Raw genomic sequence first — 24,657 nt, 5'->3', positions numbered from 1 at the left:
TGCTTTGAACTCCGCACAGGAAAGACAATGGCCTAACCTTTTTAAAGTCAAATATCACATTCACAGCTTTCCCCTGTAATTTTTCCTTTTTAATGAGAAATATGTTTCCTAAATGTTACAATGTTGATTCTTGTTACCTGATGTATTGCTCATTTTCCATATTAAGACTAAAATGGCCTTGAGTATTTCATTGCATTAGTAAAGGCCCTCTGGGGAACTAATGAACTATTACTTGATTTATTTTAGTCCAATTGTTCCCAGACTTTCACTCCAGTTGGTTATGGTCCTATGTATTTAAATAATTAGCTTCTGGCCCATATGCATTCTCCTTATTTTTTTGCCTATAATTCCTTTTGTTGCATACCCAGTTATGCTGTTACTCAACTATTTGCAATTCAGAGTTGTCTTTAAATTATTTGTTATCACTCTGAAATACTAATCAGAATGTATTAGTGCATCACACTCACATATTTGTTGCGTAATTAGCAGAAGTTATCTTCATAGAGAATATTTACATGGTAACAAAGTTAGGTTCATTAAATGAAAAACTAGAAACAGGAAAGCAAAGTGAAAATCAGCCAGCTGTTAAATTGTATACATATACAATTTCATGATGATTCCAGTTTTACAATAACATTGATAGGATATTAGTATTGCTGAGGAAGAGCGGCTTTTTAGTATTAAACTCTGTACTATAATGTGTGGTTTATATTTGAAGGACAGAATTGTTATTTAGTGGAGTTTTCAAATATGGCCTCCAGAGCAAAATGTTGGCAGAACATATTTAAAGTATAAGAGGTGTTTTATTTTTGTTTTTTAAAAAGTATGGTGCTATTGTGAATAAAATGCATGCATTTTCTTAATAAAAAATCAAAATCACTGATTTTTAGCTTCTAATTAGTAATGGGGAAATAGGCTGAAACACCTTGGGTTGCCCCTGCAAGCAGGAAATCTCTAACCATCGTCTCCATTTAGTCTGAGCAGGAAAAGTAGCAGATTTAGAACAAGCTGGGATCCAAAATCATGGTTTGAAGATTCTAGTGTCTTCCAAAGCTGGTAACCATAGTTCTAGTTTCTGCTAAACTGGCATTAGAGGCTTCCTGGTTTGATTTCTCTTGCTGCAAAGGCGTGTCATGCATGGATTAAGTCCCATTAATATCTTAGTTTATAGAGCTGAGATAAGATTGTCAGAACATTGCCACTGTAAACTTGGGCATGTGGAACATGGGTTTTTTGTCTGAGTTTCTTCTGGCCTTGTGGTCAGTCTAATAAAGGCCACTTTATTTGGCAAGTCTGCATGTTACTCCACTCAAATTATGAATTAGTGAATTTTTGGAATTTTGAAACTCCTGAAAGATTATTCTTCTGACCTGTATCAATATAGCCCCCCTAATCAGCTGTCAATACAGTTATCATATTCAGGCTATGCATGCTTGTATAATATAATAATTTCTTTTCTTACATCAGTGTAACATACTTTTACAGAGAGTATGTTACAGCCTCTTCTGAGTATTTAGGAATATAAGTCATTTGAGAAATACAGATGTGCGGTCTTTTCTAATCCTGTGTCTTCATACAGAATGAGCCATTTGAAACATTTAAGTAATCAGAATTTTAAAACTGCAGTTGTGTACATCATGAGGGTGGAAGGAGATACCACTTGACTTTTGAATCACTAGGAAATCTGGATATTAGAGATGAAATATTTTACTGAGTGTTGTGCCCTTTCCTGTAACATGCATCGATTGCAGCATGAATATTTGAAAATTAGTACACAAAGGTGGATGGCAAGCATTCGTAATTGATTAATTCTGAATAATGAGTATCCCTTGCATTCTGTGCTTACATTCATTAGCACAGAATAGAATCACTATTCAACATGTAAAGTTATGTTGAAGGTGTGGAGAATAGCACACATGCTTTTAACTGCATTATTTATGTTCACAAAGGACTGTTTAAAGTGATTAAGAAGAATTTAATTGGCATTAAATTATCTTGGGTATGCATTGTATGTAGAATTTATTGCATGGCAGAAGTACACAAAGCAAAACATAAACAGCACAGCTGCTTCACCTATAACTTTATCAGTTTTGTGTTGTGTTAATGATAGCCATGGCTATTAGGTGATGTGCCTTGATTTCTGACAACTGGCTCATGGTTGTCTTCTTACTGTAGAGAATTGACATGGGCAGGATGCTGTTTTGGTGACTTTTTTTTAATCTGGCAAAAAGAGCAAGATCTGAAATTCACCTTACTGGATTGTCATGAAACTATCCCTATAGATCTTCAGGCCAAAACAGAATAAGTAATAATATTCAAATATTATATGCTTACCTGGCTATCTTTCCCATTACCTTTTTACTTTATGTTCGCTTCATAAAAGTTATAATGATCGCTAATACAAGCAGCACTGACTTTTGGAAGAGCATGTGGCTTCCTGTAGTGTAACCATGGAAACAGACAAGGAATCCTTAAACAAAGTGATCACACATGCTGTGCTAATTAATCCTGTCCTACAGCTTTTCCTCAGCTGGAGGAAGCAGTTAGATAAATTTTGCATGAGTTAGCATGTTTGGATGTACAAACAATATGAAATATGTTGCCATGTCTAGGTTATCATTCAAAAGATGGGGAAAACCAACAATGCTGTAACTTGTCATTCATTTGTAACTTGTGCTGTGCCCCAGAAGATGTGGGGTTTTAAAAAGATTTCTGAGAGGAATAGTGTATCTAAAAGGCTAAACTGCCAGTGTTTGATGTTCTGCATAACTGCTGAAGGATGCACAATTATTTTAAACATGTAGGCCCAACCTTATTATTATTAAACATGTTGCAAATGAAATAGAAGAAAAGCTTACAGTATTAAAATATAGAATCAATAAAGTAAAGTTAATTGATAGCATGAAACTGATAAAACAAGAAAAAGAAACAAAGCATAATCAGTTCTTTAGAATTCAGAACATCCCAAAGTCACATTGTATCTTTTGAAGAATTTTTTGACATTTGGGGAATCACATTTGCTGCAAAGGTATTTTGTCTTTGTCCTGTTTGTTTTGACCTCAGGAAGGGTGTCAGCTTAGACATTAAGGTGTATCCCCACATTCTATCTATCCATTGATTAATGCTAGCTGTTTCCTGAGACCTTTAGTTATTTGCATGCAATATTCTGGTGGCAGCTGCTAGATAGGAAAATAATTCTATGCAGTTTTTTATTAATTCATCCATATAATTTAATAGGCTCAGCCTTTATAACTGCCGAGAAGTTACGCCTTTCTAGAATATTTCATGCTCAGTTCATCCTACCTGGTCATCTGCATGCTCTGGTATTTTTCTTTTTTCTTTTTGCTATTTTCAAAACATGTTACCAAACATAGCATAAATATAAACTGCAGGAGTAAAAACCCATCTTCAAATTTACAGCAGATAAACTAGCTTTCGTTTTTTTCTAAACAGAATTCATATTCATCAACTGGTTCCATAAGCCTGTGCCTCCTCTCTTACTCTGAGAAAATAACTTTTGAATTTTCATTACGAACCACACAACACACTAAGGAGAGCATGGCAGCAAAAAGGACTGGTGAGGTGCAAAGCTACTGGGATTTCGCCACTGGGATTCTGCATGCACACGCTTTTTGGTTTAGCATGTCATGTGAACAGGCCATTCTCTCTCCATCCCTTAAACTGTGGTGGCTTTTAATTTTTGTCACAATTTTTAACCATATTCTATCAAATTCTAAATCTGTACCAATGCCTTCTTGTAATATAAAAGAGCAGTCACAGAATCCAATCAAATATTGATTCCTGTAATAATTTGTATAATCTTGATCACTCTTTGCCAACTATTAAAGATCCTTTAACTTAAGATGCCAGGTATTGAACCTCGAACCCCTTGCATGCAGGTATTTTAATTATCACAATGCTTTTGAAATTATAGTGGCTGTGCTGCTGTTAAAATACATCTGAGCCTAGTAAATACCTTTTGAAGAGAATCACAATGACCTGGGTTGCACATCATGCTAAACCAAACCACGCTCCTGTGCCACACTGAGCTAAGCCATAATTTTACATAACATGCTGTCCAAACCCAGGCTTGTGGTTTAGCTTTCTCCAGACTAACCACAAACTATAACCAAGGTTTGTTCTGTGGCTGCAGCTTGTGGTTTGTCCAGAAGAGCTAAACCACAACCCTGGGTTCAGATTGCACACTAAGCCAAACTATGACTTATCTCAGTGTGACATAGCAGCAAAACAACCAAGGAAGAATTAAGCACTGGGATCTCTTCTGTGCTATGTCATGATTTGGCTTAGTGTGAAACAGGTCTATGTGAGCTGGGGGGGATTACTTCAGTTTACTTCCAAGCTGATAGTTACTCAGCCACCTCTGTTTACTATTAGAATAAATGATTTTAGAAGGAATGATGTTGCTCTTCTCAGATATGCCTAGAGTGGAATTTTAGCTTCACAAGTCCTATGAGGTAGATTTTGCTGCAGTATAGTGACTTGCTGTTCTGTTTGTTTCACAGTTGAAAAGGAATTTGAATTATTTCATCCAAGACCAGCAGTCTTACTCTTAGCACAGAGCAGTATGTTAAATGTTCAAGGTTAAGGGCAGATGGCATATATTTTTTCTAGCAGTATGCAGATATACAGCATGTGCCTGAAGCTTTAAATGTTACTCAGTGTATAAGCTATTTAGCTCTCTGTTTAATCCACTAGTTGTCTTGAGTTACACAGGTTATGTTCCCTGCTCTAAATGCTAACATTTAAGGATTCATCTCTGAGTTTTTTATTAAATAGTTTTTAAAAATTGTGCCTAATACTTTCTCTTTTTAAACATGAAAAACTAGATCCTAAAAAACAACAACATGACAGCCCTATAATAACTGAAACAATAATGCAGTCACTTCATATTTCATGATCTGTAGCATTGTTTTGTGATGTGTTGAATGATAGAAATGGATATGTTTTTTCTCTGATTAACTTAACACATGGCCAGAAGAAACACAATCTACTTTTTCAAGTAGACTCATATTACACATACCTTTTAAAGATCTAACGTGACCTTTATTTCTTTATATGCTGATTTTCTTTGTTGTGCTTGTACTTGCTCTTTAGGACTTGCAAGAGCCAAATCTGTCCCTAGTCATACGTACTCTAATGAAGTGGTTACCCTGTGGTACAGACCTCCAGATGTCCTCTTAGGCTCAACAGAATATTCCACCTGCCTTGATATGTGGTAAGAATACAGCGCGTTTACAGGATCCATATGTTCTAACTTGCTGTGACTTCGATTTGTTAGACACACAGTGGGCTTGATGAGCAAAGATTGCAATCTTGTTCATGCTGACCAAGGGATAAGTCCCATTGAACTCAGTGGAACTTATTTTGGAGTACATGTGCATAGGAGTTCTCTGTAAGATAAAGCAGTACATTGTTTGTAGACTAAAGTTTCCAGATACTGTTTCTGTAAGAAACCTCTATGCTCTCTCACCAATGGTTAATTATCGTATCTTAGTCTCATACTTCAACCAAAAAAGACTCTCAGATGGACTTACAGTTAAAAACAATAAACAAATTAGATAATCCCTGCCCTCAGGTTTACAATCTAAAAGATGTAGCACAAAAGGAAAAAAAGACTGGGTAAACTCAGGTACCGGTTCTTAGAGTTAGAAACTTCTATACTACTGTCTTGGATGGGAGCAATTTGGGTAGCTTGACTGAGTAACTCCTGCTAGGTGGCAGATGAAGAAGTAGCCAAATACAGCTGCTGTCTTACAGATGGGATAAGCCTGCTCATCTTCGTTTCCTCCACTCCTGCCCAATGGAATGGCTGCTGTCAGGTCAGGTTGCAGTTGAGAAGGAGCCAGTTAGCTGATATCATAGCAGAATGAATGGAATAGCCTTGCTTCCCTTCTCCTTTATTGGTGTATATGTTTATAAGTAGTCACAGATTTCAGACAGGTAATCTGACTGCTTTTAGTTTTCCTTTACATCTTTTTAAAAAACTGATTTTCTGGATAATTTTGCAGCACAACAAATACTTGAAGGGAATTAGACAGAATACATGTAATCGAAGATCCAGTTACATTGGCAGGGCCAGCCCAATACATTTTTCTGCCTGAGGAAAAAGACAAAATGGTGCCTGCCTCATCCCACATATAGAAGCTGACCAGACTGGCAGATTAATCTTATTTCAGCATTGAAGGCAGTAGTCTAGCTCTGTCCTCCAGCGCTTTGCTGCCACTCCTTGTCCCACACCACTGCCACCTGAGACAAGTTTCTCACTCTGCCTAATGACAGGGCCTAAACATTGGTACACAGTTGTGTAAAAACAATGAGCATTAAGAGAAAACAGTGTTACCTGGGACATTGAGCATATCATCAAGCAAAAACAATGCCCATTTCTAATATTTCAACTGTACAGGAATTTTTTTTTAGTAAGTATGTAGTATGGGAATTAGTTGCACTTTGCCTCCACCGGCAGCTTCTCTGTTGGAAGGAAGGAGGATTTTGGTTACACTGCCTAGCACTGGAGTGCTATCTTCTGTTCCTTCCTGATGACAGATGCTGCATCAGCTCTGTTTTCATGTGTGACTAGAGGGAAAAGGCAAAGGTCATGCTTATCTACCCTGTGGCCAGGATCCTCCAGTGGCTTGGTTGTAGAGTAGCAGTGCCTCTCACTTTTTTCTGTAATTCAACAAAGCAAGGCATAATACCCCTTCCACCACTGGCTGAATGAAGCAGTGGCCCTTACCTGTTGAAAGAAAGGCTGAAGCATAAAGGGCAGACTTATTGCAACAGCAGTAGATCTCTCCCCCCCCCCCGCCCATGTATAATGTAAAAGTAGAATTTAACAGCAAAAGGGACTCATGAATGAGGGCTACTGAAGCCTGGTGTGCTACTGAAGCCTACTATAAGTTACCACCTGTGTCCAGGCACTCTTATCAGAGCTGAGCATGCTTCTGGTATTCGAAGCTCATCTGAAAATAAAGGTGACTGGAAAGATAGAGTTCTGTACTCCTAAATGGCACATCTTGGTGTTAAAACTCCCCTCCCCCGTGCTTTCTACATAGATAGAGTCATGGATAGCATTTGCTGCCATCACATCTAGTTTGTCTCTAATTTTTTTGCTGCTAGGAGTAGGGGGCTGTGTGTGATCCCTGGGTTCCTTAGGAGGAAGGTTAAGGATATAAATTTAATAAATAATAATTTTGAAAATTCATATTAATGGATGTGTAAATTCTGATTTTATACTCAGGAAGAAGATGCTCTTTTGGGATGGTGTGGAAGATATTAAGGATTTAATTTGACTGTGTAGCATTATTCAGATAAAAATGATCATCAAATTAAAATTTTATTATATAAATGCAAAGGTCATGGTTCTGACAGGAATGCAGCAGTAATTTTGAAACATTAATAGAGATGCTCTAATTTAGTACAGAATTGATGTCTTTCTAATACCAAATGGAGACTTCCCCTTCAACTGCTATGTATTACTATTGCCAAGGTGAAAACTGGTCCTAGCAGGGGAACACAAAAATAATGTATTTAATAACGGTCATGAAATATTGATGTTCCCTGATGTAGGACCTTTAACACAAGTCAAAAAGATATATAAAGGGTGCTTTTCAATACGAATGCTTTGTTCCAGATGAAAAATGAGGCAGTACCGATTGCATCTATCAAATATATGAATCCAATAAAATGACAAATAATTCATCTTCTGGAAAATACTGAGCAAATCACAAGCTGAGGTTGCAGTGAAGAGCAGACAGATCAAATAGCTGACAGATGAAAAGTCTTCCTTTTCTGAGTGTCTTTGTTGATATGCAGAGTAAAAGTATTATGCTGTGTTCATCTAATGTTAGCACCCAGATCTGAAACACTTCATGGACGTGTTCATTGATTTCAACAGAATCTATTATATTGGATTCTGGAGATTATACTAATGCTACAAGTACTTCATATTTGTTGTCATAAATGTATATTGTTCCACATATAGATTGCCAAGTATACATTGTGTATTGGATGAGTTTCACTTTATGCTTGGAGAATAACTGATATACCTCAGTTGGGAAATTTCTTATTGTGTCAGACTGGCTAGTGGACCTAGGCCCAGGTCATACCTTTCCTGTAGCATGTGACTACCCCCTCTAATTAGAGTTTTCTACTTTGAAAGCTTCAAGATATAGGGCACTGTACGGCTGTAAGATGTTATTTGTGAGGCACCTTCCATTGTGCCAGTGGTCTTAAGTTTTGCAAGACATTAGGTTCATTTCAGCTTTGTGATTATCTGTGTCGTTTGTTACAAAAAAGCCATACAGCCTTACACACTTTATAACTACTGTCTGGTGAACACCACAACTAGGTTGGCTCCTAGCAGAGCTTCAAATTGTGCTTCTCAAATGGCATCATTGTGCAACATGGAAAATTCATTTGGGGAATTGGGTGACTGCTATTCCAAACAAAAGGTCAAAAGTCCCAAGGCCAAGCCCCAAGGCTTTATAAGTAAATTCCTGAATGATTTTAGTTTCTGATTGCTGTTAAACGTTTAATATACCATCTTTATAAGTGTGTGTTTGACTAATAACTTTTAACTAATGGTTACCTAATCATCTAAATTTTCCATCTGAACTATCTGTCTGTGAAGAATGACGCCAGCTTTGGCTAATGCCATAGGAGAGTGATTCCCAACTGGTGGTCTGCAGATCCCAGGGGTTCCATGTAACTCAACCAGGGGGTTCACAGCACCATTCAGACAAAAAAACTACCATAGAGATATCAAAAGTAGGGGGTCTATGGCTTGGCCTTTGTAAAACAGAGGGGCCACAGTACTTTGCTAATTGGGAACAACTGCTGGGCACTTGTACAAACAAAGTATCAGATTAAAGCAAATTTTGCTCCTCACCAATAAGATAGACAATAAAAGACAAAAGCCCCGAGGGAAAGGTATGCTAATGCCTTTGAAACCTCTATAGCTTTGTGTAAGAGCTTTTGGTTGTACAGTGGTACCTTGGGTTACATACGCTTCAGGTTACATACGCTTCAGGTTACAGACTCTGCTAACCCAGAAATAGTACCTCGGGTTAAGAACTTTGCTTCAGGATGAGAACAGAAATCGTGCTGCGGCGGCGCGGCAGCAGTGGGAGGCCCCATTAGCTAAAGTGGTGCTTCAGGTTAAGAACAGTCTCAGGTTAAGAACGGACCTCCGGAACGAATTAAGTTCTTAACCTGAGGTACCACTATACCCATTTCTGGTCATTCTCAGATTAGACCAACTGAAATTAATGGACATGATTAATTTAGGTCCCTTAATTTCAGCGGATCTACTCTGCATAGAACTCAGTTAGATACAACCCTTTGGTTTGAAATTGATTGGAATTCTTACTTTATTTAAAATATTTATAACCCATTCTTCATCAGAATGTGGTATTGGAAAATCAAAAGATTTTAAAATAATTTCCAATCCAACCTGTAACACAGTAAAAGAGCAAATAAAATAACCATAGAGTCAAAAGCAGGAGGAGCATCAAGCTTATGACAGATGATTCAAGTCCCCATAAAGGCCTGTTGAAATAGCCCTTTAACAGACGCTGAAACTCATTAAGAGTTTGTGCCAATCATATATAGAGTGGCAGGATATTCTGCATGTGGTGCCATCACAGAATAGACCCTTTAGCTTATTGCTGCATAATAAATGTCCTTAGGCTGCAGAACAACCAAGTGGGTTTCAGCTGCTGAATATGAAACTTGGCCAAATGTATACAGAAGAAAAGAAGCTCCTCCACGGATCTAGCTTTGTAAGTCTTTACTAACACCCTGAATATGGCTTGGGAGCAGATTGGTAGCCAGTTCTATCAGATTCAGAGTGACATGATTCCAAAGAGCCAACCTAGTCAGCAGTCAAAGCTGCTGCATTTAGCACTGACTGAAGCTTTTGAAACAGCATCAATGACATCCCTACATAGAATACATTACAAAACTCCAGTAAGAATATTAAAATTTGACCGGGGTTGTGTTGGTGTTGTATGTACAGTGGTACCTCTGGTTAAGTACTTAATTCATTCCAGAGATCCGTTCTTAACCTGAAACTGTTCTTAACCTGCCGGAGCACGATTTCTGTTCTCATCCTGAAGCAAAGTTCTTAACCTGAAGCACTATTTCTGGGTTAGCGGAGTCTGTAACCTGAAGCGTATGTAACCTGGAGCGTATGTAACCCGAGGTACCACTGTATGTCCATTTATAAGGGAGGGAAATGGTGAAGGGATCAAATTTACATTGTACATTTTCATATTGCAAACATGCAAATGATAATGTGGGGGAGGAAGTGACAGTACAATGCCTATAGAAAGACAGGGCTATTTTCTGTTGGTGGGAAGAAGTTTAGCTAGTAAGGGAATAAACCAAACTGCAGAAAATTGCACAACATTGCTACCTAGTTCTTGGGTGGCTGGGGTTATGTGAATCGTAATGTGAGTTGCTTGTATAATATGATCACTTGTATGGAAGTTTTGATAGGGAAAGAAAGCATGTCCCCCCCTCACATATTTATGCAGATCTCGGCTGGTTTTGCATAAAAAGAAAAAAAAAGTTGTCAGCTATTAGATTACAGTGACACTGTTGGATTACAGTGAAATGCTTCTAGTTATATGTCTTGATGAGTTGAAAAGGAGGCATAGGGACAAGTATTGAAAAGTAATACAAATATTAACTACTGGGCAGTTTCTGGGAAGCAGGTGGCAGTGGCTGTAAGCTATTTATGCACTTCATTTGTCAATGGAGGGCATTGGGAGAGTAACCAAAAACTAATGATTCATGTACAGTATTAACATTCTCCACTTTTCTCTGCAAATAGCCACTGGCAATTTTGATAATATTAATGAAGACATACATGCATTAGTGGTTGTGGCTAGCAGTAGGAATCAATGGGGAATGTTCTGCAATTTACTACTGTCAGCATGTAGAGTGGTAATATGCTGGATGAATTGTGTGACATAAGACAGCATCAAGCATTGCTGTAGGCACAGTATTCCCCCCCCCCCTTTGTTCAGGCAATTAGTATATTTTATTTAGCATAATCTCAGGTGTAACATTTGAAAACTTGGATGTTTTATGTCAACAAATCCTGATGTTTTAATACTTTGAGGCTAAAAGGCATTGGTGGGAACTAATACTTGATCTCAATCCCCCCCCCTTTTTTTACCTCTACTAGCACTTTCCTTCCTACAATCCTGAGCACATGCCATGTTTCCAAGCTGGCATTTGTGACAAGGGTTGCTCTGTCTGGTTTCTGTCTTGCCTTCTCTGTCCCGTGGTAAGAAGATAGAGTGTGATATGGGAAAGACATGTTTTGTTGCAGCTGGGGCAGATGCACCATGGTGTTTCTCTTCTCTGCGCTCCTCCCAAAAGTCATTCTTCCTTTGGTCATTGGTTTGGATATGGGACTACGCATAAAGATGCACTTATATACACAGCTGCATTCAATTCAATTCCCTGTCATGTTTGTTGGCTCTTGAAAGTGCCAGCACCGCATATCCCCAAAATTAGTTTAACACAGAAATATGTGTTAGTAATAATGGATATTTGCAAAACTTGCAAAAAAAAATTAAGTATTTCTGGTAAACAGTCAGTTAAGGAATTTATACTTGGGAAATTACTTCTTAGTCCAAAAACTAATATTTGAGCTGAGGAGATTTCTCTTTACCTTCAGTACTCACCCTAAAGAATTGCTAATCCATAAGAGGTCAGGATTTTATGATAACTATCAAGCTATTCTTAATTAAACTTCTGGAAAGATGCTGACACTGAACTCTTATCAGCTGTAATCAGCTGAATTAACTTTCAGCAGAATGATCTTCTGAGATTAGGTTGAGGCATTTTATCTCAAGAAGCATCCTTTGTTCCAACATTTTGGATGGACAATTAATCCTGTTTTATTGAAGAACATTTTCTTCAGCCTATGAAGAAACCAGTCTCTGGTTTTTCTTCAGATCGTATAAATCTTTCGCCTTCTACTATGACCTGAGAATATATTAAGGCTTTTTTTAAAAAAAAGTATTTGGAATGTAAGATTGCTTAGAGTTGTATCTTTATCCTGAAGCAAACCTTTAGAGAATTAAAGGTTTCCAAACAAGTGGCTTAATAGCTTTGAGTAGTGACTGTTGGGAGAGAACGCACTGTAGTCCATAGGATTTCCATCTAACTTAGCACAAGACCTGTCTATCTCAGGGCAGAATTGAAGGACCTTACCTTGGACCTTAGAGACACACTGGGGATGCTGCTTGTGAACTGCCAATCAACTTCCTTAACTGAGCTGCCTGAGGTTGTCTTAAGCATGGTGCTTGAGCTTCTCTGGATTTGTAGAACGGTTTTCTGGGAACCTCCTTGCAATGAAATTGTTTGGGAGAAAGTTAGATAGATGATGGAGGAAGACTCACAACAAATTCGGTCAAATACGGGCTAGAGGCCACTTTCAGATCTACTCTCACCTGCAGCTGCTTATTCAGTGCCTTGAATTTCTTTTCAGTTTGTACAACTTGACAGTGTAAACAGGATTCTTAAATCAGTGAAGTTGTCCATATATGTGCACTTTTGGTTGTAGCCAACTAAAGTCTACTCAGTTTAGACCCATTGAAATTAATGAACTAAAGTTACTTATGTCCATTATTTCAGTGAGTGAACTCTGAATATGACTGGCATTGGATACAACTCAATTCATGTTGGCTTAGAAGGCAGTGGGAGGTGGAATGACTGATTTGGTGGAAATTGTCAACTCTTTTTGTTGCAAGAGTTCTCGTCTATTCTGCCAAAAACAGTGGAGTTCAGTAACCCACATCTTTCCAAGCCCTATCTGACAGTTTAATGGTCAGGTTTTATTTTTTAAACTTTCCATTGCTTACTGATCGCTCACCACTCTCCCCAACCCTGATTAACTTCAGGGGCCTTGGAAGGATGATTCAAGGTCCATTTGTCACAGCCAGTGGTTAGGGATGGTGGAAGTTGTGGTCCAATAATGTCTGGAGGGGACAGCGTAACTACTCCTGCTTTAAATCTTTTGTGCCAAAGTTTCCCAACACCCCCTGCTTTAAAAAAAAAACCAACAACCACTGGAGGATTTTAGAGAGTAAAATTTCATAGAAGCTAAAGTCTTTCCTCTTGTTGTTGCATCACATGACATCTTTTCTGAAACAATTTACATAAGCGTTGTTAGTAGAGAGTGCATCCTGTTGTCCAGTAGTTCCACAATCAAAATTCTCATTTAAACACCGTCCATTGTGTTGATGTTAGTTTCAGTTCCATCATTGCTGTGGTAAATGCAAGGCTTCTAGAAAATTAAGAGGAACAGTGGAACCACAGTATTAAGATAGTATGACCATATGTTCCCACCAGCACATGTAATAGGCTTAGTTATGCTTGCTGTCATGAGAGAGCAAGGCACACATTTCTGCATCATATGGTTGTCACTCCAGCTTCAGTTGTTTTGTTGTTTTGTTTTTAAGGCAAGGGTTCTATTACATTCTGCCAAGAAACAGTATTAAGATAGCTGCTTGTGATGTTAGTTTGAGGTTAATTCAACAACAACAACAAAAACATTGGGCAATAGCATGTTTTAAGAGCCTGAGGAGACTGCTTTCTGGCAAGTCAGGAAGATGCAGGCAGCTATAGACAGATTTGGCACACCTCGTTTCAGGTTGCCCAGTTGTAAGGCCTTTTTGCGGGGAGATAAGTATCAAAACTTGGTTCTGGACCACTCTTTGTATGTAGGAGACACCAGTGCTATAATAGGCTATATACCTGTCAATGGAGGTTGTCAGAAGAGGAGAAAAGGTGATCCTCAAGACCACGTTAACAGCATAATGAACAATCCTCCAAAATTAGGAGATTTCCCCCCTTCCACTGTATTACATTGTTGGGCTTTTAGATTTTTATTTACTGCTATTTTTTTGTAAAGCCCCCTTGTGAAACACCAGTGATTTACTTCCAGCCAATATAGACAACACTGAAGTAGATGAGACAATGACAAGGCAACTTTCTATGTAAAGTTATTTGCCCTCTTTTAGTAAATCTTATATTTGATCATTGATCATTTGAACACAGCCTGTAATGTCTGACCAGGCCCTAGGACAGGATTGGAGAACCTATGGCACTCAAGATGGTGTTGGATGTCAGCTCCAGTCAGTGTCACTAATGGTCAAGGGTGATGGGAGTTGTAATCCAGCAACAACTGGAGAACAATAGGTTCTCTACCCCTACTTTAACAACTACTTATCTTTGGCTCATTATTCAAGAAATTTGCAATCTGAATTTACGTTTTCAAGAATTGCCATTTTACGAAGAGTCAGTTTACTAAATGATTCACACACAAAAAACCACCTTTACATTTCTCTATCAATGAAGTTTACCATTTGACATTCATAGATATTTAGAAGTTCCTAGGATCACTCTAATATTTAAAATGAATTAAATGGCCAGTGTTGGGATGCATGAACAGAATTTGAACCACCTGCTTTCAAGATACCTATGCCTGCAAGATGTCTGTCTGTCTGTCTGTCTGTCTGTCTGTCTGTCTGTCTGTCTCTCTCTCTCTCTCTCTCTCATATATGAATACATTATTAAATCACAGTTTTAAATATTGTCTGTGTTTGACAAAGATACATTGGGTTTAATGAAGCATTTACCAAAGTAGGTGACGAATGGCAGCTTCATCAATTCAATTCCTTCCATATGCCCTAGCCAGTTAAGGAGAATAATGTCAATCCCATTTTTTAAGCACAAGGAACGTAACTAGGGATTAGTTGTGTGCTCTTTGTCATACTTTAACAATATGCTTCTTTTCAGTCTCAGATATCTTAAACAATCTTTTTTAAGACTGCAGTTGATGAAACTAGATTGTGCACTAAAATTTAGCTATATATTCTAACTGGGTTAAAAAACAAGTCACCTATATTACTAAATGAGTTTTAATTAAAGGGCTCTTTGCCAAATGTGACTTATAAATATTCAGTTAGGATCTCTTAATTAATGAAAGCAGATTGCATGTTTTAAAGAGATGGTGTTTCACTACTTTGGCACACTTAAAATGTGTTACTTTCCAAGTATATCATTGCCATTTGAAAATACTTTTGAGAATTATTTTCATTCTAGCAATTAGGTCATGAACTATTCAAATGTTGTTGGAGTACTGATATGCATATTTACTTTTGGTTGTAATGATACATATTCAGCCCACATGGAGATGTAGAAAAACTTTTAGCTGAGGCATATGTTATCCAAATGTCGAACCCTATTGTGTAAGAACATCAATGCTTAGGTGAAATCAGGAACAGTACAATAAAACACAACACAATGCTGCTGTTATAGGTAAATAAAGTTGTGGTCAAGGATAAATATGATGGCATACACAGCAGTAATAAACATGCTGCCTCTTTTGTTGCTTTTGCTTTCATTATTTGCAAAGAGGGCGTCAGAAACTATAATACTCAGTGGTAAATATCTTTACTGTTCAGTGGTAAAACAGAACATGCAGAGTGTTCTGTATAGTCAGAAGGAACCATCTGGTTTGTTCAGAACTAAAACTGTGGCTGGTATCTAAAGCAATGTTTTAGACATAGCCAGTGAAATTCTGACTTAGGTGTAAAAAGCAAAAGAAAAACCACTTCATACACAAACAGCTTTGAAACAGTTTGCCATGTGACATGAAAGGCTATTTGAGAAGCACCAGCACAAACCCTTTGGGCACATGTAACTGGTTGAGCAGTTCTTTGAATCATGTCCTAGGCCCTATTAGGGATTTCCTGTTTATATGCTGTGCATGTGCTGCAGGGTGACTGCATTTCATTTTATTTAAGATGTTACAAACCATGGGGTGTTTCTGCCATTGTGCAATCATACAAACCCCCAGAACAGCTTTTAAATTTTGCAATTCACACTCAAACAAACTGTTTTCAAAGAGACAGTTCTGAGTCAGTGTCAGACATTCAATGTAATCTGTCTTGCATCTTTTTGCAGCAAGGAAAAAATCTCTTGAAAACCAATGTACAGGCTGTGTACCAGTTTCTAATATGATATTTCCCCCCAAAAAATATTTTAAACTTTTTTCTTTCCAGGGGAGTTGGTTGTATCTTCGTCGAAATGATTCAAGGTGTTGCTGCTTTTCCAGGAATGAAAGACATTCAAGATCAACTTGAAAGAATATTTCTGGTAAATCTCCTTCCCACTTCCCCTGCATTTGATTATTGCATGCTGACAACTGCCTCCTCTACCCAAATATAAATAGCAGGAACCTTATATAAACCACACTGAAATGAATGGAGTTTCCATGGTGGAAGTGGCTGGAGCATTATGTCAGAATCCCTTGAAATCCAGAGTTTGTTTAAATTAGTCAGCCACTTCAAACAAAAATACTGTCAATAATTATCTAGCTAGATACATTGTGTGCATCATTAGAATTATCCATTTGACAGTTACTGAAAACGGGACTACTCTGCTTAAAAAGGATTACTTCCTTCCCCCATTATTTAGTGAATTGTGTACATGAAGTTGGTTAATCATTTTTGAAATACCTGTAGGTGTTTGGGTGATATCCGAAGAGCCAAATGTTTGCCTCTTTCCTTACTTGTTTGTGTTTTGCTTGTCGGAGGCAGAAGTCATTTTGGGCAGAAATGGAGAGAGAGAGAGAGAGATTAGACAAATCAGAGAGAAGGAAAGATTGGATAAATTAGTTTCCCCTTTGTTTGGCTTTTGCTGATTTGCCACAGCACTTTGGGGCAGAAACCAGGGAGGGAAAGAGCATGGACAAATCACAGATTCTAAATGTTTCCATGGGAAATAATGGAAATCATCAGCTCATTGTGAGAATGCTTGCCTAACAATTCCTGGGTACGCATTGTGTGGAACCTGTGTGTACAAAGGTAGTTGTTTAAGATAACCAATACAAATTAATTCCTTGACAGTGAGACCATACACAGCTGTAGAGGCTGAACCAATAGCTGCATTTCCCCTGAATTCTGAACATTACCAGCAATAATTATTTTTCCAAAAACTTGAGTTCAGACCATTATAATTTTGGTGACACTACTTGCCCCCTAGGGATAGCTCTGTATACTAAAACAGTGGTTCTCAAGCTTTTCCTTTTTTATCTACTGTGGTTCTCAATGAACTACTTTTGATCAACACATCAGAGCATAACTCATATTTTAATAACATTTCTTAAGCATTTGCATGGTTGTCAAAACCAGTACTGTGTTATAAAAACCACAGGCTAAGAAACCCCCTTCAACTGGAAAACTAGTTGACTGTACCAGCGTCATATTTTGAAACTCAGAATATGAGTTTCTGAGGGATCTAAGGGATCTGAGCCAGACCCTTGTTAGAATGGTCAGTAATCAGACTGTGATCAAAATGGTCTCCATTTCCATTATCAGAAGAAGAAAAATCAAATACGGAGCCAAAGTAAAGATATTCTCAACTGTTCCATAGCCTTTCCATAGGCCACCTGCATAGAGTTCATGGACCAAATGTCTGTACAGTGGTACCCCGGGTTACATATGATTCAGGTTACAGACGCTTCAGGTTACAGACTCCGCTAACCCATAAATAGTACCTCGGGTTAAGAACTTTGTTTCAGGATAAGAACAGAAATCGTGCTCCGGTGGCGTGGCGGCAGTGGGAGGCCCCATTAGCTAAAGTGGTGCTTCAGGTTAAGAACAGTTTCAGGTTAAGACTGGACCTCCGGTACGAATTAAGTAACACTCTCTCCCCTTAGTGTCGTGAATCTGGTGGAGGAAAACCTCAGTGAGGATGTAGTCTCTAGGATAAAATTTTAGAACCATAGACATAGCCAGTAGAGAAGGACTAAACGAAATAGAACTGTTCATAAATAACTTGGGAGTATGTATAAAATGTAAAAATAAAATAAGACCTAAGATGTATACGTATGCAGCATTTACGCTATGGTAATTGGCTGCAGTCTATTTGATCTTAGCATGATACAAAGCATTATGCTAAGTGTTACTCATATCTTCATTTCCTTTATTGCGCCACCAACTGTTCTTTTTTCTCTTGTTACCTGGAACAAGTGACTATCTCTATTAAAACTGTACATGCTAGTAAAGAGTTTTACGAATAAATGTTACATTATTTGCTTAACTTCAACAGAGCTATAGCAACTTAGCTATTACTGCAGGTTTTCAAAATCTTGAAGGCAAGAAAGCTTACCTTAATACATGTTTATTTGGAGAGAACAAATGAAAATTACTCAATAGATTCCCAGTGCTCACTGCAAATCAGTATATTTTTCTTATGAGTTGTCAGTTTAGAAATATTCTTATGAATACAATAAATTCAAAAAACCATGACTAATCATGGAAGAATTAAAAAGGTCACCTACTAGTCTTCCCGAGAGTGTTAATGATTTATGATTATATCCAAGCAATCATTTCAGAGAAAAATATATATTACATTGTTCCTAATGCTGAATAGGAATATGGCAAGACTTTGTTCATTTTGTCAGCGGTAAGTAGTGATGGGCATTTTAAACCCAATTTGATGTGTTGTTTGTTCATTTTGATATTTTCAAGGTGAGTATTCAATAAAAGCACAGGTATCTTTCAGGAGTTCTCTCCCAAGTTTTTAATCTTGGCATATCTCTTCACTTGTTGGCATCTGTCTGTCTTGGAAGACAATGGAAGAGTGTGCCTTTGTAGGTAAAGTCAAACTGCTAGAGAGTTATAGCACCTGCTGTGACTGTAGAGACAGATGCAGGAGAGGCATCCTTTATTGCAGGTGGGGCACATGAAGGCATCTGGTTTTGCTGCAACATACATATTTAGTTTCTTCAATTTCTGTACTGCTTTTCTTTCAAGAAGCTAAACTCCAGATTTCATGGTTCCTTCCCATTTTATCCTCACTGAAACCCTGTGAGATAGATTAGTCTGATTGAAGGTTAATGGCCCAAGGTTTCCAGTGACTTCCATGACTAAGATGGGAAGTGACCAGGCTCTTCCCAGCCCTATCCAATAGTCCCTCTGGCATCACTGCACAGCATAGGTGTTTCATGTATGAACATTATCACATTGCTGTCCTAGGTTTGGTTGCTATAGCACATATAATGAATGTGATTAATTGATTCAGTCATGTAGCACAATATTGGGTATAAATTAAATGTAGATTTTTTGCAGCTGACGTGCATTTCAGTGATTAAAGGCTTAATAGTGACTGTCTTCTGTTTTGTCTTTTTTGTAGTTAGTTTACAACTAACTTCATTTATTAAATGTACTCCACAGATCCTCAATGAGTTAACATTACCTGCAGTTCTGCGTAATTTTCCCTTCTATGCAGAACAAAATGTACTCTTAATACATTTTCTAGAAGGCACTACTACATTGCTAGAAGTATGCCTTTCTGTGTTTTATAGTCCTGAAACTGTGCTTAAAACCTTACCAGTTTTCATGTGGTTCAGTGGTTCACTTTATGAAAAAATTAACAACTGGGCATATTACCAAAGTGCATATTTTATAGACCATGGCATTGGAAATGGAGCCTACTGGATTTTCTGTTCCCTTGTTATCTTGTATTAGACAAATGAATGTTTAATTATGAAGATAGAATTCCATATTAATAGAAATCTGAAATAAAAATGACCCACCATCAAGCCTGCTTATACGCAACCATTAACAGGCAGGGCTTGAAAGACTTTAAGTATCTTATTACAGCCCATCATTCTTACTGTTCTATTTCTCTCACACATATGAAAATAAGAGACAATTTTGATGACTGAAAATAAAAAGCGTACATTATAGTAATATTTGCAGTAATAGAATTTCATCCATAGAAATAATACCTGCCCTAGACAAAATGCAGACACGAACATTGTAAAGACTTACTAACATACCGTAATTAATCAGATGGGCAGAAATGTCATGATTTTTGCTGCTGTTTTATATACCCTATTCATTAGTTCTACAGATGTATACAAATAATGCAGATTAGTTATCATGGATCCTTATGAAGTCATTTTTATAATTGATAGATTCTTTGTGGTGTCTCAGTTGGGTGCATTTGTTTTTGTTAGTGTGTGTGTATTGCCAAATACCCAAGTGGGACCTTTGTAGATGTGCATTCTCTGGAATGCTATGCTGTAATTGTCTAGTCTGCCTGCCCCATAATCGCAACATACTAGAATATATTTCTTGGCCTTAAATTCATTTTCTCTTCCTTCATGAATGTAAAGAATATCAAAGAGCCTGATTTATTATCTCTTATGGAAACTAATGCTTATAGTGGCAGAAATGTTCATGCATTTTCTCTCGAATATTGAGCTTGACAATAAGCTATCATATTGTGCCTTGCAAAGAGGGTTGATGAGGCATAGACAGAATTGTCACTCAAAATACTGAGTCAACATACATAATATATGCTGCTAGTAGTTACATCTGTCTCTTTTGCCTTTTTAAGCTTTTCATATAAGCCAAGAATTAATCTGAAGAATGCAGTTTCTTCGTGATCTTTACTGTCACTTAAGTATCTAGTTTATGGCCTCTGTTATGCCATTGGTAAATAGAAAACAGAGTGATGATTTGCTGTAATTATTGCAACAATACTCATATGTTCTGTGTATAAATTTTCTAAAACAACACCTTAAAAATCACAATAAAAAATACATTGACAATAAATAACTTTCAAATCTCAACCAATTAGCACTAAAGTAACCCAGTACAGTGGTACCTCAGGTTATATATGCTTCAGGTTACATACGCTTCAGGTTACAGACTCCGCTAACCCAGAAATAGTACCTTGGGTTAAGAACTTTGCTTCAGGATGAGAACAGAAATCGTGCTCCGGTGGCGTGGTGGCAGCGTGAGGCCCCATTAGCTAAAGTGGTGCTTCAGGTTAAGAACAGTTTCAGGATTAAGAACGGACCTCCGGAACGAATTAAGTACTTAACCCGAGGTACCACTGTAAATGTCTGAGGAAACAGGTTTTTAATTGACAGCAAAAGGCATAGAGCAAAGGGATTACAGTAAACTTTCTGGGAGAACTTTCAAACATTGGAGAAAGCTTCTTCCAGACGTAGAAGACATTAGTAATGGAAGCAGCATGGGGCACACTGCTGTTTCTTATAAGGTTTATTTATTTTCTTGTGGTCCTGTTCAGAACTATCTTTTGAGGAGAAAAAAACCTATTGGTCAGTTTCTTAAAGAACCTCTACAAGCACTAAATTACAGTTTTTCTTTTCACATTGTTCTCTCATTACTGCTATTCCCAACCATGTTCAAGACATTACTGCCTTTCTCGCTGGGTCTAAAGTAGTGTGAAATATTGCAGAAATTGGGGGACTACTTTTACCCAAAGAAACTGCTGTATATTTGGAGTAGTGTCATGTAAACAATTAATTGCCACAGGATTGAATTGAAGATACTCTGTGAATCCACATATGGCTGTCTGAACTTGGCTCGCTTATTGAAGGTTGCAGCTGCACATTTATTTTAAATAAATAATCTAAATTTCCATGCCCGCTTTAAACTATCTTGCCTTGCTCTCTTCTCCTAATTGAAGAAAATTGTGGGAAGATTACTATCTGAGAGAGTTGCTGATAGTCTGCAGTTTTGAAACTGAACGAATAGGTTCTTATAGAACCATAGAATTGTAGAGTTGGAAGGGACCCCAAGGGCATCTAGTCCAGCTGCCTACAATGCAGGAATTTCAGCTAAAGCATGCATGACATGATCATCCAACCTCTGCTTCAAAACCTCCTGTGGGAGTCCATTCCACTGTCGAACAGCTCTTACTGTCCTGATGTTTAGTCAGAATCTACTTGATTCATTTGGTTCAATTCCCAGCCTCCAGAGCAGGAGATAACAAGCTTTCTCCATCTTCCATGTGACAGCCCTTTAGATATTTGAAGATGGCTATCACATCTTCTTTCAGTCTCCTCTTTACCAGGCTAAACATACCCTACTCCTTCAACTGTTCCTCATAAGGCTTGGTTTCCAAACCCTTGATCATCTTGGTTGATGCAGCCTAGAATAGCATTAGCTTCTTTTGCTGCTACATCATGTATCTCCACGCAGAGGACCTACTGCTTGCTTGTTCTTCCTCTTGCCTTGAACATAGCTGAAGAAAACTTTTAAATTATTTTTTGCCTCTCTTGGTAGCCTGAACTCATTCTGACCTTTGACTCTCCTGATCTTCCTCCTGCAACTGTTGGCAAGTTGTGTATACCCTTCCTTCTTGATTTTCCCATTCTTCCATTTCTTAAACATGCCCTTCTTAAATCTCAGTTCATCTGTAAGTATATGCAGCCACACTGATTTCTTTAGATGCCTCCCATTTTTCTTTGAATTTTCTACATTTGTGCTTTCAATATTTCACCTTTAAGAAATTCTCATCCGTCTTGGACTCCTTTCTCTTTCAGTATTTATGACAATGTGATCTCACCCAGTATGTTGAAACCAACCTTCCTTATGAAAAGCTCTTGCAATAATATGCCTTTTAAACTTTTGATAGTGCTGCACTATCCTGTGTGCCGTGCTCCCCTTCCCTCCCCCCGTTATTTTTAGTGGTTTCCAATGTGGTGCTGTCTGATGGCATGCTACTTTAAGAATAATGTGCCTTTCTAATTTCAATTCTCTGCCTCCCTCTCCTGGTCAAAGTGAAATATTGCATGGTTGCTGCTATATACTGCAGAGTGTGTATACGGCGGCGGGGGGGGGGGGATGCATACAACATATTTGCAATTCTTCTGTACTTAGACTTTCATGTGAGGTAGCTTTGGCTAATGTAGAGCTACTGCTGAGCAGAAATTTGGAAATTGCATTCAAACCCTAGTCTTTGCACACTGATCACTAGCCATATCTTCCACAAACACTATTTTAATAATTATCAGACTCTTCAGGCTACTTTCTATTATTATACCCAATCTGTCTTTAATGTGAAAGGTGATGATTAAGGAGTCAAAGTCGTGGTGTTGCTGATACATTAATATGTTTTAAAATGCAAACGTTAATTAGGGCTTCTTTTTCAAATTAAGTAAGAAAAATTCAGGGTAGCCATCTATTCTGTATACAAAACACAGTTCTCTGTCTGAAGGAGTTGTTTGTTTTAAGGGCTATCCTCTCCAAGTGCAGTTTAAAGATTAAAGAACTGTAAGAAGGAAGAACAGGACCATTGAAGGGACCCAATCTTTGGCAAAAAAGAAAAGAAAAAAATGCAAACAGAAAATAAGGCATAATAAAAAAAAAAGAATTTGTGGAACGTATTGCTTCAAACATACAGACACATTGTGGCTTAGATGCTGAAGTCTCCCATTGCAGTGTTCCCCATGGTTATTGGTGCTGATTTTGATTTCTTTAATAAGGTAGTTTTCAGCAGTGAATTAATTAACAGTAAGCCTCTTTGTATCAGGTAGTACATAAACAATGACTTGGTATTCTGGTTATAAATGACCTGATGAACATGGATGTCCATAAAATTTAAATGATTAGTTCTTGTTATTTTGTAGTAAATCCTGAAATAGTAAATCTTTTAAAACCTTGAGCAAATCAATACATTATTCTTAAGTTAAATCAATCATAAAATATTTTACGTGAAGTGGCCATCTGTATTTTAAACTAAATGTATTTGGCTCTGTTTACTTGTAGGTGCTTGGAACCCCAAATGAAGATTCATGGCCTGGAGTTCATTCTCTGCCCCATTTCAAGCCAGGTAGGTTTCAAGACCTTGCCATCAGATTTCATATTTAAATACCATTTCTATTGCGAAAAGATTCTGGCATTATAAACAAAGGTGCCCTTTCAGATTTCAGCTGATGAGTATGCTGCAACCTGCTTCTAGCTATATGGGAAGCTGGTCTTGGTTTGTCTGGTTCAGTATTGTCCGCATTGATGAGCAATGATTCTCCTGGGTTTCATACAGGAATTTTTCCCAGCCTGGAGATGCCAGGGATTGACCTTGGCACCTTCTGCATGCCCAGTAGTTGCTCTGTCACTGAGCTCTGACCCTTTCCAAGTTACTGCGCAGTCACTGTGCTTTATCTTGGCCATTCTTTCCCCAAGCTTCAACCAGAGAAGTGAGGCTGTTTACATTACCTTCTTTCCATTCTCTCTATAGGCCTTGCTCAGGTTAGTGGTGCTATTCCCTACAGGATCTCAGGAAAGTCATCCTCACCCTGTTGGTTTATAAATCCTAGTGGCAAACATCACAATTATATGCCCCTCTGAGATACCTTACTTCTGCAGAAATACCCTGGCACCGTCAGGGTGACATAGCACTAACTTAGCCATTGGCCAGTTGGCATCTCAACTGCATACTGAAAATTTATCTTAATAAAATTGACTTGCATTTTTTAGTTTCACCTATTCTTTGTATAAATGACGTAATGTAATGTAATGTCTGATGTCCAATTTACTCTCCAGAATTTCACTGGGTTTAGTTTAATGTCATCTTAGTCATTTGTTTTTATCTGAATGCCGATAACTTCCTGAAGAGGAGCCCCTGTTTGGCTGAAGACTGCCCAAACTCCCTTTATTACTAGGTACATGTGGTCATGGTTTCAACTAAGCACACAGAAAGTAGAAGTTGGTATAGAATCCCACTTCCTAAGAATCTCAACCTTCTAAGTTAAAATGTTTGATAAGTTGTTATCCCCACTCTTGTCCC

General features: G+C 37.8%; 1 protein-coding gene across 6 annotated transcripts in view; it reads left to right on the top strand.

The window, feature by feature from the left end:
* Positions 1 to 24,657, top strand: part of CDK14 (cyclin dependent kinase 14) — a 223,932-nt gene that overhangs the window by 122,853 nt on the left and 76,422 nt on the right. For all 6 annotated transcript variants that reach the window (XM_083578781.1, XM_083578782.1, XM_083578783.1 and 3 more), the window contains 3 exons: positions 5,116 to 5,236; positions 16,107 to 16,200; positions 23,640 to 23,703. In XM_083578781.1, coding sequence (XP_083434907.1) covers positions 5,116 to 5,236; positions 16,107 to 16,200; positions 23,640 to 23,703 — 279 coding nt within the window. The remainder of the gene's footprint in view (positions 1 to 5,115; positions 5,237 to 16,106; positions 16,201 to 23,639; positions 23,704 to 24,657) is intronic.

This window comes from Podarcis filfolensis (genome assembly GCF_964270895.1).
Source record: "Podarcis filfolensis genome assembly, chromosome: 12".
Taxonomy (NCBI): domain Eukaryota; kingdom Metazoa; phylum Chordata; class Lepidosauria; order Squamata; family Lacertidae; genus Podarcis; species Podarcis filfolensis.
The sequence above is the reverse complement of the archived record's forward strand: the minus strand, read 5'-3'. Positions and strand labels throughout refer to the sequence as shown.